At 33.5% G+C, this 16,407-nt stretch overlaps 1 protein-coding gene and 2 pseudogenes across 1 annotated transcript; 2 read left to right on the top strand and 1 right to left on the bottom strand.

Annotated features, from left to right (window-relative positions):
* The first annotated feature begins 1,895 nt into the window (after window positions 1–1,895).
* On the top strand, window positions 1,896–5,900 carry LOC120159105 (annotated as a pseudogene).
* A 2,096-nt stretch (window positions 5,901–7,996) lies between these two features.
* LOC120159585 lies at window positions 7,997–9,462 on the top strand. The gene is made up of 2 exons (XM_039170159.1): window positions 7,997–8,522; window positions 9,329–9,462. Exons 1-2 carry the CDS (start codon window positions 7,997–7,999, stop codon window positions 9,460–9,462), a joined length of 660 nt encoding a protein of 219 aa, XP_039026090.1.
* Window positions 9,463–10,302: 840 nt separating this feature from the next.
* LOC120159093 lies at window positions 10,303–13,761 on the bottom strand (annotated as a pseudogene).
* Window positions 13,762–16,407: the final 2,646 nt, after the last annotated feature.

Genomic DNA, 16,407 nt, shown 5'->3' with positions numbered 1-16,407 from the left:
GACTTAACAAAGTAATACTCTATAGTTGAAGGATTATTTTGTAACTTTCAATAATTAATGACTCAACTAAGCAGTGACTTATAGTCAAGGGACATATTTATACTTTACCCCAAAATCTTTAAAACTTTCGTCGGCTATGCACCATACTTTTCAGAATATTCATATTGAGAAATCATTCATAAATAGAGTAACATCGATAATACAAAATCAGAGCTTTTAAGTGTAAATCAAATTAAGTCAAAAGAATAATACTAATAGATTTATAATCTGAAATGCTAGTATGAGTACATATGTTTATTAAAAAAAGTCATGTATTGTACTCTAACTAGATGACGTTGGAGATTTATCGTCGACGGTATTCTTGAACTCGATCAAAAATTTTGTAACATACGAATAAACAACCTAAACATGAACTTTACTAGCTCAATGCTATACACCCACTCTTCTATAGTTCATACAATCATAAAAAAAGGTATAAAGACATGACATAAGCACCTGGTCTTGCTCATTAAGGGTTTACTTCAAGGACTTGCTCCCGCATAACGCTTCGCATACAAACATAGAAGACAAATGGTACCATAGTCTCCATACTCAAATTTATCACATGGGGTGCTTATTAAACATGCACAGATCGAATGAACGATAAATAAATAGGGTTACACGTGTGTTTAAATAGTGTGAGATATTGAATAGTCCTATGCCACAAATAGTTGTTTCTGAAGTGAAATTGAATTACCCATTTACTAATCCTTATCATAGTAGCTCAAAGGTGCAAAGCACAATCATACACAGGGGCTACTAGTCAACATCGAAATTAAATGATCATCCATGTAATGTATTCTTTTCTTAAACCTATTTGATTTTTTCCCATTTTTTATTTTACACACCATATTAAAGTTGGACATGTTTACAAATGTGCTCCATCAAAGTAAATATACGATAATTTAAGGATATAATAAAATTATAAAATAAAATTATAAAATTTTAAAGTGTAAAAGTGTAATTTTCTTTAATAATTCTAGAGTGAATACAATATAATATATTTTAAAAGACTCTTAACAATTTGTTAATGAACACTTATACTTTTAATATACGCGACGATCAAACTCAAAACTTTAAGAGTTAGATAAGAATAAATTTCTTAACCGAGATTGCTTGGTTCATATTCCTATTAATTTAGTTTGAATTTCGATTATTATAATCCTAGTTTAATGGGCTAATGTCACATCCTTGTCCCCTTGGTTTTGCCCCTATATTCCGTGTATTTATATTTTTTTTACATTAGATTCCAGCTAACATTTTATGCTTAAACTATTAATTGAACGGACTTAATGGTTAAAATAAATATTATTTTTTAAAGATTATAGCTTTAAGTAATTATGTTGGTAGTCAATTGATTAAAAAAATATGAACAGTGACAACCTATCTTTGAAGTTGGAGTTGTTGGTTTAATTAATTTTAGGCTATTAATATTTTTGAAAACATTACAATTAAATTATTGTCTCTCTCAAAATTTATTAATTTAATTATATTTTAATATCTTTCAATTTTAAAATTAAATTTTGACTTCTGATTTTTCTGGTTTAATTATTCTTTAAGACTCTTTAATTAAAATTAGTGAAATTAAACTACAACTCCTTTAATTTTTTGGTTTATCAATTTCAAAGAGCTTATTTATTTCAAAGTTAAAAAATTATCGCCTCGTAGTTCAATACTGAATCCGTCCCTTATTATGAACATATATCCTAAAATCAAATCTGACTATTAAAAAAATTGAATTATAGGACCGATTCAAAATTTGGTGGATAATTTCAGGGCATAAAGTGAAATTGACCAAGAAAAAATAAACAAAAACAGAGAGAAACTTGTCCGAACATAATGGGAAAAAGTTGGAGTCTTGACCACTCGAAGAGAGAGGAGAGTTTATAGAGAAAGAGACATCTTTATATCTTATCAAAGGCTTTGAAGCCCCCATCCCATGGTTTGACTTGATTTTATTTGTGAACAAAAAAATAAAAATGGAAACGCCTCCAGCGGAGGAGCTTTTGAGGAAGATCCAAGAACTGGAAGTCGGGCAAGCGCATCTCGAGCAAGAAATGTCTATTAAAACAATCCGGCGCCGGACAGTCTAAGCCCGACCACATTTTGTCAAAGATCTCATTATACTTCCCCTCAACGCCGTCGATTCCCGGGGAACTCGGCGGCGGCGACGGCCGTCGCTTGGAAGACAGGTTCTGGTTCGTTTCGGCACTCGTCTCCGTTGCAAAGAGAGAGCAGAAGTTATGATAACCGAAAGTACGGCGGCGGCGGAGGTGCTGGCAATACCGGGAATATGGGACCAGCAGCCGTTAATTTCACTAACAGCCAGTATTTAAATATATTGCAGTCTATGGGGCAATCTGTTCATATATTTGACCTTGGTGGTCGTATAATTTATTGGTAAGAGGGTTTCTTTTATTAGATTAATTTCAGTTCTAAAGTTCACGTTTTTTATTTTCTAGTTAGCGATTAACGGCGTGGCTTAACATTTGCTAATTAGTAAATATAAGAAGTAGCATTCTCAACAAGCATTGGTTGTACAATTGGGAGTTATTTTTTTTTTTCAGGAACCGAACTGCTGAAAAACTTTATGGTTATTCAGCTGCAGAGGCATTAGGGCAAGTTGCCATTGAACTTCTAGTCGATCCTAGTGACTTTGCGATGGCGAATAATATGGTTTCATCGTGTTATGATGGGTGAGAGTTGGACTGGGCAATTCCCTGTTAAGAATAAAATGGGGGAGAGGTTCTCGGCTCTTGTAACTAATAATCCTTTTTATGATGAAGATGGTTCTTTGGTTGGAATCATTTGTGTATCCAGTGATTCTCGGCCATTTCAAGTTGCATTTTCAGCTGAAAGGCCGCCGGAAGTTGGTTCATCCATCAGCTGGTCCAAAAGCGCTGTTTCTGCTAAACTCGGTATTGATCCTCAGCAGCCTTTGCAAGCTGCAATTGCGTCAAAAATAACGAATTTGGTATTAGTTAATTTTCTGTACATGTTTATCGTTGGTTTTTATTGTTATTGTAGTTTGGGTTCGGTTGGTTGTTAAGAGTTGCTAATGCAGGCATCAAAGGTGAGCAACAAAGTGAAGTCCAAAATGAGGACTGGAGATAACTGTGTCGATCTCGAAGGGGAAGTGGAGATAGTTGCCATTCTGATCATGGTTATCTGACGCAGCTCATTTCGATCACAAAGAAGACGCAACTTTTAGTGCAGCCAGCACACCCGGGGGAGATATACACCCATCTGCCTTTGGTTTATTTTCTGCTTTCGAGGAAAGCCTCCAGTTAAACCTCTAGAGATCTGGGGACGAGAGTGAAGGAAAACCAGCGATCCAAAAGATTATGACCTTGATGGGTAAGAAAGGGATATCATGGCCTTGGAAAGGGAACGATAGAGAAGGTCCCGAGGCAAGGACTGCACGTTTCGCTTGGCCTTGGTTGGGTAATGATCAAGAGAATGAAACATTTCAACCAAAGTGCCCATATTACTGTAAAACCTGAAGGCCATGGTAATGGTAATAGACCTGTTAATAATGAAGCACCAGGTTCCTGGTCATCTGTTAATGTTAACAGCACGAGTAGTGCCAGCAGTAGTGCTGTTAATAGAGTTGACATGGACACTGATTGTTTAGATTATGAAATCTTGTGGGAAGACTTGACAATTGGAGAGCAAATTGGGCAAGGTAATTCTTTCGCCGGAACAGCAACCGGGGGGCATGATAGAATTATGAACTTGTTAATAATTGGAGCCAATATGCATAAAACTTTACACCAGTTCTATTATCTTTATTCATTTTTATGACTAATAACAAAGCAGATTAACTGAAACCCAAATGTCCATCAGACACATGAATAGCTGAGAACTTGGTTGTTGACCGAAAGCTCTCTGTGTCCGTGTTTTCTTTTTTCTATTCTTTTATTTTAGTTATGATGTTTTTTTATGTAATCTTGTTTTAGTATTTACTTTTATGATGACTTTTTTTTTTCCAGGTTCTTGTGGAACTGTGTATCATGCACTGTGGTATGGATCAGTATGTCTCCTCCTTTTTGTTCCTTCACTTTTTGGAGGAAGTACAAACACGATGTTGATGAAATTAAGCTAAACTTTTGGAGAAAAAAGATGCATATGATTCGTCTTTTTCAATCTAAACAATTTACACAGTCATGTAATTAGAATTTTGCATGAAATGGAAGATGTTGCATGGATTAAATGGAGAATGGTAGGGATCTTAAAAAATAAAAACTGCAATCATCTCATTATTTGTGTAAGCCAACCATATTCGTTTATTGCAGGATGTTGCCGTCAAGGTATTTTCAAAGCGCCTGCTCTCACTATCTTGCCTTTTTATTTGAAGGTGTCTCTTATGAAAAGACTTCGGCATCCTAAGTTCTGCTGTTCATGGAGCCGTGACGTCACCTCACGTCTCTGCATTGTCACTGAGTTCCTTCCACGGTTCAATCTCAACTTCCTTTATCCTGGCACACATTTGACTTTCACACAGCATGTCTTTTCTCTGAGGGACAGTAGTTTTGTTGATTTAATTGAAGTAGAGATACTTGGCTTGATGAATGCTTATATTTATGTATTATTGATGCAGTGGGAGTCTGTTCGCTGCTACAGAGAAATACCACCAAATTAGATTGGAGACGGCGAATTCAAATGGCTTTGGATGTTGTAAGCATCAGTTAGTTCAGAAACATTTTCCCCAAGTTCATGATGTTTCTCTGGTTATGATGGATGTGCTTGCAATCCTTTGTTCTGCATTTGTTTCAATTTCGCTTTTTTGTTTCACTGGAGTCTTAAACATTTTCAGGCACGAGGCATGAATTATCTTCACCATTGCAATCCGCCTATAATTCATCGTGATTTGAAGTCTTAAAATCTCCTAGTTGATAAGAATTGGATGGTGAAGGTTGCCACTACATTTTGAAAACCAAATTTGTTTTTCTTGATTCAGATTTGAGGATAATTTGTGTGCTTAAAGGTTAATCAAATTCTATTTTGAACAGGTTTGCGATTTTGGTTTGTCACGTCTCAAGCATGAAACATATCTCACGACAAAGACTGGGAAAGGAACGGTATTTACTGAAACCTGTATTTCCTCCTCCATCAATGAATATCTAATCTAATGAGTCTTAATTATTTTTTGAGATGCATAGCTTTCTGGTTTCTTGGTTGGCTTATAAGTACCATGCTTTCTGTAGCCTCATGGATGGCACCGAAGTTCTTCGTAATGAACTCTCGGACGAAAAGTAGTGTTTCTCCTTTTCACTCACATACAAGTCCCTTGTCCGATCACATTCACCTGTTCTATCACTCCTGACCTTGTGTTTCTGGAAACACTTAGGTCTGATATTTATAGTTTTGGAGTCCTATTATGGGAGCTTGGCCACGGAGAAGATACCTTGGGAAAATCAACCGATGCAGGTATAGTTTTTATTAGAAAGATTTAAGTTCGGAAGCGAAAATCATGGAACCGACTGCTCTGCTAAACAGAAGGTCCTATATATGTAGGTGATTGGAGCCGTCGGGTTCATGAACCATCGGCTGGAGATTCGAAGGAAGTAGATCCACGATGGGCTTTATAATCGAGTTGCTGGCACAGGTGCTCATCTCTTTACACATACATGATTTTTTTTATGTTAATGTGGTCTGATACATCAATCTAAACAATTCGGAAAAGCAGTGATCCGCAGTGCCGGCCGACGTTCCAGGAACTACTCGACAAGCTTAGGGATCTTCAGAAACAATATACACTCCAATTTCAGCAAGCCAGTAACTTGGGTGGAGATGGCTCTCGAAAGGGATCATGAACCTGCCAAATTTTGTATTTTATGGTGTCATTATTTTTTAAGGTAAAATACACAAATGATTCCCTATTATATGATATTATTTTATTGAGTTTTTCGACTATTAAACGCTATAAAATAATTATTCTATTATAGGACGTCGTTTTGTTGAGTTCTCCGACTATTAAAAGTTATAAAATAGTCATTCGACTATTTATATGTTCTAAATTTATTTTTTTAATTAAAAAATTGACGACAATTTGAACTGAACGTTAACTTGATGATTGAGATATATTAAAATGTGATTTTAGAATTTAAAATGACTATTATATCTCATTTATTATGTTAATGTCCAGTTTAGATGATCATTAATTCTTTTTATCGTAAAAGAACGAATTTAAAATATATAAATAATTAAATGATTATTTTATAACTTTAATAGTCGACGGATTCAATAAAGAGTGAGGGTAAAGCTGTATGAGCATTGGCATGTTTTTCCAAGCGTGTGTACGTCCATTGATGTTCGTTGTGTAGCTGGTTACCACATAAAGTTGTGCCATTGCCAATAGCATAAAAAAGTGGGAGCAAAGACAGAAGGACTAAAAAAGTGGGCTGTGGTTGGCAACATGTGTGAGCTGCAGGATGCTCATAGGTTGGTTGGGACATGGGAGATATTTGCTATATTATCCGAAATCTTTTGTGTAATATTCGAAAACCTACCGGTGGTTCCGTAGCAGTCAGGAACATTGATTAGGGAACTTTGTACATAATATTTTCGAATTTGGATATTTGTATTAAAATATAATCTCTCGATTCATACTGTCGGAGATCAAACTTGTGGGATCTTTGATTTTTGTTTTACAAGTTTAGCTTATTAAAATCAGTGATGAATCTTACTAGTGTAAACTATACATTGTTAATATAAAATCTTACAATTTCCTTTTAAAACAGATAGCTAAGAAAATTGATTTAGAAAGAATAAGTTGAAACATAAGGGGGAAGTTTGATTTTTCCAAAGGTCAGAATACAAAATATATAGAAATTGTAGGGTAAAGTACAAAAACAGTCACTAAAATATGATGAAATAACGTTTTTGGTCTTTTCGGAGTTCTATTTTTTTTCCCAACCACTGAATCAACTTAGGATCATGTTAATATTTTAATCAAAATAAAATTTAATAATACAATTGAAATTCAAATCAATGTTCAGTGTCAACAACATATAGAGAGCAAGTGGTTAAAAGCTCTTAGCGTATATTTCTTCTCTCCCTTAGATTATGAGTTCAATATCTATTAGGAACACAATTTCCTTTTCCCCTCTCATAGGTAGAAATTGTTTAAAAAAAAACTAAAGTTCAGTGTTTATGTACTTGAGTTGTTAAGTCAGCAATGTCTAAATTAGTATGTGTTATAGAAAGAAATATTTATCTAATTTGCTTTTTTTCCTCTTTAATTGTTTAGATCTCGTTGTTAAATCGACCGGTTAAGTGTATATTATGTTTTGAGTTGTTAAATACATAAGTTGTCAAGTGAAAATCCAGGTGATACTATAATGAAAGATGAATAAAAAAGGCCAAAAATAGAAAGAAAAAAAACAAATGAAAGCATTAACAATTGTCATCAATGGTAACAAAGGAGAAAATAGAGGAAAACAAAGGGTGCGGCCACCATTTTGGGTAAGCCAAGCTTCTTTCCGTTACATGTGCGTTCACCATTTATATTTCAACATACGAACGAAGGAGTTCCAGTTTCTCACATTGCATCTTTGAACATTCCTTCTCTCCTCCTCCTCCTTTCTTTCCAAGGTATTTCTTTTTCATTTTTATGTTTCTTCGGATGCGGATGTTGCAGACGTTATGACGTGATCTATTTCCTAAAACTAACAATATTTTTATGATGTGGATCTGATTTACGGTGTCGTGGTGACCTTGAAAAACATTATGGCGTGGTTGTTACAATGTGTTGTGGTCTCAATTTAATACTATGGTTCCTATGGTGTTTTAGGGTTTTCTTATTGAACTCTTTGTTGTTGATGCAGGAGGGGTTTTGATATTGATGGGTTTTGGCTCAAACTTAGATTTCATTCATTGAAGATTGAAGTTAAAGCTTGATAGCTGCCTTTCTTGAGGTTGAAGAAATCCTCAGTTGTGCCCGTGAGTGGATTGCATGGCTCCGACAGACAAAAACGTACAACTTGACCTTGAAAAAGGCTTAACAACTAATGATGAACAACATCAAATTAACAACCCATTTCCAGGCCTTAAAAACAAGGCACAATCGTTGCTTTCCATGTTTAGAGGCAGCTTTTCGGATAATCCAGATGACGTAGCATCTTTACCCATCGATCCCTCGAATTCTGGTAGCGTCGTCAATGCGGAGGCAGTGACGACAAAGGAAGAACAAGAGAGTAAAGATGGTAAAGAGCAGAACAAGAATAATAATAAAGGAGCACGGAAAGAGAAACGTAATAAAAAGGCTCCAAAGCCTCCAAGGCCACCAAAGGGTCCTACGTTGGATGCTGCTGACCATAAATTAATTAGGGAGTTAACCGAGTTGGCTAGGTCGAAACGGGCTAAAATTGAGAGGATGAGAGCCTTGAAGAAGATGAAAGGTGCCAAGGGAACATCTTATAACACCACCATATTTCTCATGCTCTTCACCATCATTTTTTGTGTCATCATCATCTATCAAGGTAACATATCCTTATCTTCCAGATTAATTCCCAATACTAAATTGCTTCATCAATTTTAATTTGGTTTCTCAAACTTTTTGACGGGATAAGAAAAAAAAATATAAATTTACTTGTTTCTTGGGACATTATCTCTTATATAAAACTAAATATTAGGTAAGTATGGACATGTGTCAGATTTCGACCAACCCTACCGAATAAAAATATACCTTTAATCTGAAATTTGACCTGGCCCGGGTTTAGGTGACTTCACCCAACCCGCCATTTGAGATAAAATCCACCCAATTCGACATGACCCAACACAATTATATATATATATATATATATTATTCTAAATAAAAATTTGATAAAATAGGGATCTAAATGAAAATAATAATATAGAGAAGGTATTTTTGTAATTATCCATAAATATATAATATATAATTATATTATTTTTTGAGTCGAGTTGGATATTTTTTCACCCTAAATTTGAATCCAATCTAATCCAAACTTATACTCTAAAAAAATTTGACCGACTTGGACTCAGATTTTTTTTTAAAAATGACCCAATAAGGTCGGGTCAGGCCAAGTAGAAATTCTTCGGGTTAGGATCTCGTGCCATCCTTAATATTAAGTCAGCCTTTTAAGTATTTATAATTACGCTCCTCATCAAATTATAAATACAATTTATGGTATCTATATTTTATTTTTATCATACTTTAATATCTATAATATATGTAACATAATTATCACTTAAATTTGTATAATATTTTATAATAACATTATACATTATACAAATATGTTAGCAATTACGAATTTTAATCCAACAGGAATGCCATCTCGAGATCCACCGACAACTTCGGAAGGGACTGAAGTACCCGTAGGAGCAACGGAGGAAGGTCTAATACCAATTAAGTTACTTGGAAATACTTCAAGCACACCAGATTCTGGATCTTCCTTGTAAGTATTCAGTGTTGCATTTCAATGCGTTGGTTTCCATACAAATAAAATAATAAAGTTGAAAGATAAATAATGAGAAGTATAAAAATACAATCGATTAATATAATATTAAAAAAAATCATAATTGATTATAATTTTGTAAAATAAATTCGATAATATTTTAAGTTAAAATCGAAATATTAGGTTCTTCAATATAAATCATGTAAATTACATAATTATTTTAGTTGTAATTTAAAATGTTACCGTCAATAAACTCATGTAATATTCTTAGTTGTAATTAAAGTTATTATCTATTGTGTAACTTCTTAGAATATACAAGATAATATTTTAGGTTTAAATTCACTGTAACATAGCATTCTTAACTATAAATGAAAATATTGTTAATTATATAACTTTATAGAGTAGATAAAATAACATTTTAAATTAAAACTCGCTAACAATGTATTATTTGCTTTCACTTGTATAGTACGATGGAAGGAGTTGCAGGTTTAGATGGTGGGGAAAGGCTGGAAAGATTTTTATGGATATAAGGATTGGGTGGACAAGTAATTTATTTATTTTATTCACAGCATTCAAATATATGTTGTTCTTGGTAATTATCCCTTTAAAGCTAGTATTTGAATGTTTGGGGGAGAGTTTAAGTTACCTTGTAAATTCCTGGTGGCCTCTGCCATTGCCATTTCTTTTCTTTTTTTTAATTCATTTTACTTGGAAGTATTTGGAGAATTAATTTTTAAAATGTATTTTTTTTCATCATTTACTTTCGTATATTTATGTACACGCGTTTCAATATATGTAATAAAGTATTGAAATATTTGGATTATTTTTTAAAACCATTCCTTTTTCTTAAAGATTCACATGCCTCGACTGTTGATTTGTTCTATACATGACCTTGGAAAACTGTGTTTATGCACAAGAAGGGTTTCAACTAGAATTCAAAACCTCCAAAGGGAGGGAGGGTCAACCCCAAAAGAAAAGTGTGAATGGCCATATTGACCTTCTTCTTCCTCCTCCAACCAATACCTCTCTAACATCTTCACAGCCTTGTTGTAGATGTCATTGTTGTTATGGTTCTGCAGGTTCTCTATTTTCTCCAATCCATCACATTCTTCAATCATTTCAGTGTACATGTTTCTCCCACCACCACTGTTATCCGCCTCACCGATCTTTAGAATATTTTCAAGACCCTCGAGGCATATTGTCACAATCCTTGTATCAGGGCACACTAGAAGATCACAAAGTGGCTTCAAACAACCTTGTTTCACCATGTATCTGTCAAAAATAAACGACGGTTGAAATCAAACCGATACGATATGAATCGACGATAAAGAACGTACTGAATCTGTTGATGGGATCCGGTGGAGGTAGCATTGGAAATGGCCCAGGCAGCTTCTTTCTTGATATCGAATTCGGCATGTTGAAGAAGGTGAAGCAGAGGACTGATTATGTTTGCTTCAATGACTGCCTGTTGCAAATGAATTGTTCAACTCATTAGGACTTGAGAAACTATGGTTTGTTGAATACATTCAGCATTTAACCTGTAGTTGACTTGTATTCCCAGCAGTGATGTTTGACATTGTCCAACAAGCCTCTTTCTTTATACACCTTTTGTAGTTATGGGACACAAATTTGTGGAGACAAGGGAGAACTTGGTTGTCAATTACAACCTGAGTCTGAGAATCGTCACCGGTGACGATGTTCCCTACAGTCCGAAGCGCGGGGACGATCACGGCTTCCGAGGGATGACTGCAGTAACCAGAAATGTTATTACATCAAGAGATGCATGGGAACATAAACATCATACATGAACGACACATCTTACTGAAGAAGCTCCACAAGTCGTGCACAAATGCCGGCCTCGATCACCGCCTGAATCTTTTCGTTGGTGCCGTCGGAGAGATATGAAAGCGTCCAGCAAGCATCGGTGAGAATTTCGTCATCGTTTAATTGGATGAGGTGGTGCAAGGGTTGCAAAGCAGGCTTAACCTGGTGGAAGGGTGGTGGTGGCTTGCCTCGGCAGAAGTTTAATAAAGCCCAAGTAGCATTCCTTAGTGGAGATAATTTTGAATGATCATTCAATTGTGCCAGTAATGGAAGCAGTCCACCATGATTCAGAACTATATCTCTAGACTTTGGTGAATCACCTGCAATGTTACCCAATGCCCAAACGGCCTGGGATTCACCAGGCATGTTAGAGGGGTAAATTAGAAACATTTGATTAAATAATTATTTTGGTTTTATTTTCTTTTTAGAATTTTGATTTTTAATGTTCCATTTTAAAATAAAATTCCTCTCTATTGATAGAAATTGTTAGTCCATAAAAAATCAACGCTCTAAAATATGAGTTTGTTTCTTATAAAATGAAATGTTAAAAAGTAAAAATATTAATAAAAAAGAATAAAAATTAAAATAACTATTTAGCCAAACGTTAAAAGTTTTTTTTGTCTTAAAATAAAACTCGGTTAAATGTTCTAGAAAGGGAAGGGTAAACTACATATTTAGTCACCCAATTATTATCACGGTTCCGTTTTAGTCACTCAACTATTTTTTTAAATCATACGTAAAGTTATGTTTTGGTTATTTTTCAATCATCCACTGTTAAAAAAAACAGAAACGTTGGTGTAACAATTTTTTTCCAATGACAGTATAGCATTGTCTTATGGTGACACGTTAGCAGTGACCAAATTTTAATACTCATTTTTTTCAAAAAAAAAAATAGGTATGCAAATTTCTTCTTTTTTCTCTCCTTCTCTTAACACATTAAACTAGATTTTACAATTTTCCTAAAATAATGGGATGCACTTGCTCCCCTAAGGGGCTTAGTGCACCCGGCCTTGCACGTCAGTGTTGCCGTTAATTTTTTAATGGTGGATAACCAAAACGGAATTAAAATGTAACTTTATATATAATTTTGAAAAACTAATTGAGTTGAGTGATCAAAACGGAGCTGTGGAAATAGGTTACTAAATATGTCGTTTACCCAAAAAAAATGAATCAAAATGACTATTTAATCAAACATTCTATTTTTTTGACAGAATGTGAACAGGAAAATAATAAAGACTTTCAACAAAACCGACCTGCTCTCGAACATCGGTAATAGAAGAGCCAAGAAGGTGCACAAATTTGGGCACAGCACCTTGTTGAATAACAACGTGTGTCTGCTCAGATGTACCAGAAGCAATATTAGTCAATGCCCACGAAGCCTCAAACTGGAAAACGAAAAATCAAAATCAAAATCAAACTCCAATGATTCAGTGAATTAACAGAACTGAACTGGATTGAACTGAATAAGTGTACCTGTAATTGATGGTGATGATGATTGTCAAGAAAGTGGACTAATCGAGGAACAATGCCTGCTTCGATTACCTGCTGGATTGGGGGGCAGCTCTCTGCAGTTACATGTACTGTGAGTTTGTAGTGTAGGAACCAATTTCTACAAGAAAGATGGGTAGAGATGATCAAACAAACCCATTGATAATAGCTTTCGAAGTAGAGTAGTAGCTTCTAACTGCAGTGCTGGATCATCGGATGATACTCCTTTCACCATCAACTGTCATACAATATAAGTTGTAATCCAATGCAAAAGATGGACATTTACTCCTAAATGAAGTATGTCGATGAAAATATTTGAGTTACGATGATTATAGATATTCACACTTAGACGTTCACACTTTTTATTTAAATCGAAAGTGAAGAAAAGAGAGAATTTCCTTCCGTCTCACATGAGGAACACGAGGATTTTATAATAATTCTTAATATTTGTGTCAGGCTTAAGATCATTATATATAACATTATTTTCATGCGAGACGTGCGGAGGAGGTATAACATTATATATTACCAAAAACCAACCATTCATCGTAAAATCAACGACTGTAATTCTCTGCCCAAAAAAAAAGATAAACTGACTATAACCATGGTAACCTAAATGTTCCTATCAACCAAGTATAATCAATCAACACTTTAGTTATGAAAAAAAGAATTGATTGAATCTTCTTACATTTGGTACGGAGATATCATGAGTGAAGTGGTGGTGGTGATACTGATAGAGAATAAAAAAGCCTTCTCTACGTTTCTTGAGGAGACTCTCTTGTCTTTTGGTTTTCCTTATCCCCACCAAATTTTCCTCTCTTTTCCTTCTTCCTTCATCTGCATCTAATACCAAACTCTTGTACCCTTTCTTCCTCACTTCAACATCCCTCCTCCTACTTGCTCTTAGAGGCATTGCTCTCGAAATCTCAAAAAAAATCTTTGCAATTGCCTATGCAATGATTAGTTTGGTTTTTGTTTCATCATTTTGTATCATATATATATGGTAGCATTTGAACAATGGGTTTCCTGTCTTTTTATTTTATTTTATTTTAGTTTATTTAATGGCAACTTGATTCATGCAAGAAACCTGTTGGACCTGTCTTGTTTGTGCTTTTGCTTTTGTAAGGATTTGGGTTGGAGTTATTCGTTTCATGTTTCAACCACTTCATACCCAATGTAGCTACTAGCTAGGGAGAGAGAGAGATGGCCACTATGTAAGTTGAGTCAGATTTTTGGTCGCACCAATACTCAGAGTTGTTATGATCTTCAGTTGCTCCAAACTCACTCTCAAGTTTGAGGTCGGAGTCATCTCTCGATCCATCAAATTTTTTGATTAAGTAGAGATGTATTACATTTTCAAGATAAATATAAGAATTCGAACTTACACAAGATGAGACAACATAATTACCTCTTATTACTCCATCATCAATTAGTACATCTTCTCAATGATATTAAAATTTAGGGTAAATTACACAAATAATCTCTCAACTATAGGGTGATACTTTGTTGAGTCCCTCGACTATTAAAAGTTACAAAATGGTCATTTGACTATAGGGTGTTGCTTTGTTGAGTCCCTCAACTATTAAAAGTTACAAAATGGTCACTCGACTATTTAGCATGTTTCAAACTCGTCCTTTTTTCTTTAAAAAATTGACGATGGTCTGAGTTGGATGTTAACCTGTTGACTGAGATATGATAATTTTTTTAGATTATGGGATCAAATTTTATCACATTTTAGTCATCAAATTACCATCCAGCTCCGACTGCCGTTAATTTTTAACAAAAAATGACGAGTTTGGAACATACTAAATAATCGTGTGACCATTTTGTAACATGTGTTTTAATTCTATAATTTATTAATTTTATGATATATGTTTTGTTTAGTTTTATAAAATTCTAAAAACAAGTGGAAGTGAAATTAAAAAATATATATATTTTAGAATTGAATTCAGAATAAAAGTTAAAGTAAGAAATAAAATTAAGAAGAATAAATTCAAATATATGAATCAAAATGGAAACAAATAAAAAACAGCCGGACCCAATTGGCATCATAAACAAAGGCAAGAGAGAGCAGCAGACTGTTGGATTTTTCTTGTCATTTTCTTTCTGTTTTGTCTTTGTTTCAATCACCATTGCTACCAATATATTTTACGTAAATTTGGTGCAACATTTTGTTTTCTTTCTTGGCCGGTTATATATTCATAGAATATTTTTCTTTTTAAAAAAAAATAATAACTCAATTAAAAACAAGACTAAATAAATTAAGTAAATATATTATTGTGTTCATTTTCGATATTAACTTAAGATTTATTTGGATTCAATTCAAATATAAAAGGCTTGTTTGGTTATTAACTTAATAATTTATTCAAGTGTAATAAAAATTTAAAAAAAATCAAAGTATTTATTTGATATATTCACTCTTGAATTTGAAGAATAGAGAGAGCCGGTAGTACCCTTTTATTTATCTAATAATAATAAGTAAACAATTTTGAATAGAGACGTGTCTCAGTATGATGAATTCTAATCTGATTTGAATTGATTTTATAAGGTTACACTTTTTTTTTTAATATTTAGATGTAAATTGAGTCGGATTAGGTTTAGAATGAAAAATATTTAACTCGATTTAAGATAATAGTATAATTATTCTTATATACTTAAGAGTAATTATAGTAATATATTTTTATTTTTTTAATTAAATCTTTATTTTACCGAATGAAAATGAAAAAAATACATTTAGTGATAAAAGGTTGGAAGATGACATAAAAATGATATGGTCACTTTCATTTCCAATCTTATAACTTCAACTTTGATAACTTCAAAATTTTTAACAAATCTTTTGTTATAATTCTTCAATTTTTGTTTCAAATCAAACATAGATTTTGGAAATAAAATCCGGGTCCAATACTATAATAAAGTGCCGTTTTGCAATCTTAAATTATTAATTATAATTATAAAAATCTGGATAATAATAATAATAATAAGAGTTAATTGCATTACACTCATTTTAAATTAGTCCCTGAATGTTTAAATATTCTAATTTCATCCCTGGACTATGACTATTATTCTAAATTAGTGATCAAACTTTTGAACATTTCATTTCCATCCTCAAATTATGGCCTTCATTCTAAATTAGTCCCCGAACTCTTTGAACATTCCAAACTATACATATATACTAATCACATCACTTGTTAATAAAATCGTTAGGTCAATTCATATTATTATATATTTGGAAAAAAATTAGGTTAAACTATGGTTGAAACTAATTACATATTTGGATGAAATTTGGGATGAAATTGGAAGATTCAAACGCTTGGGGACCAATTTAGAATGAGGGTCATAGTTTAAGGATGAAATTAGAATGTTCAAAAGTTTAAGGACTAATTTAGAATGAGAGTCATAATTTGGGATGAAATTAAAATATTCAAAAGTTTAAAATTCAATTTAAAACGAGGGTTATAGTTTGGTTACATATGATGCAATTAACTCTAATAATAATAAGGCTTAATACCCAAATAAGTGCCCAAACTATACTCTTTTTCTCGAATAGGTGCCTATAATATTTTTTGGCCCATCCAGGTGCTTAACATTACAAACATTACCAGTTTAGATGTTCGGGCCGTCAACGACGTTAATTTCCTCC

This window comes from Hibiscus syriacus, unplaced genomic scaffold, assembly GCF_006381635.1.
Source record: "Hibiscus syriacus cultivar Baekdansim isolate YM2019G1 unplaced genomic scaffold, ASM638163v2 tig00002841_pilon, whole genome shotgun sequence".
Taxonomy (NCBI): Eukaryota; Viridiplantae; Streptophyta; class Magnoliopsida; order Malvales; family Malvaceae; genus Hibiscus; species Hibiscus syriacus.
Note: the sequence above shows the minus strand (reverse complement) of the source record. Positions and strands in the feature narration are given on the sequence as shown.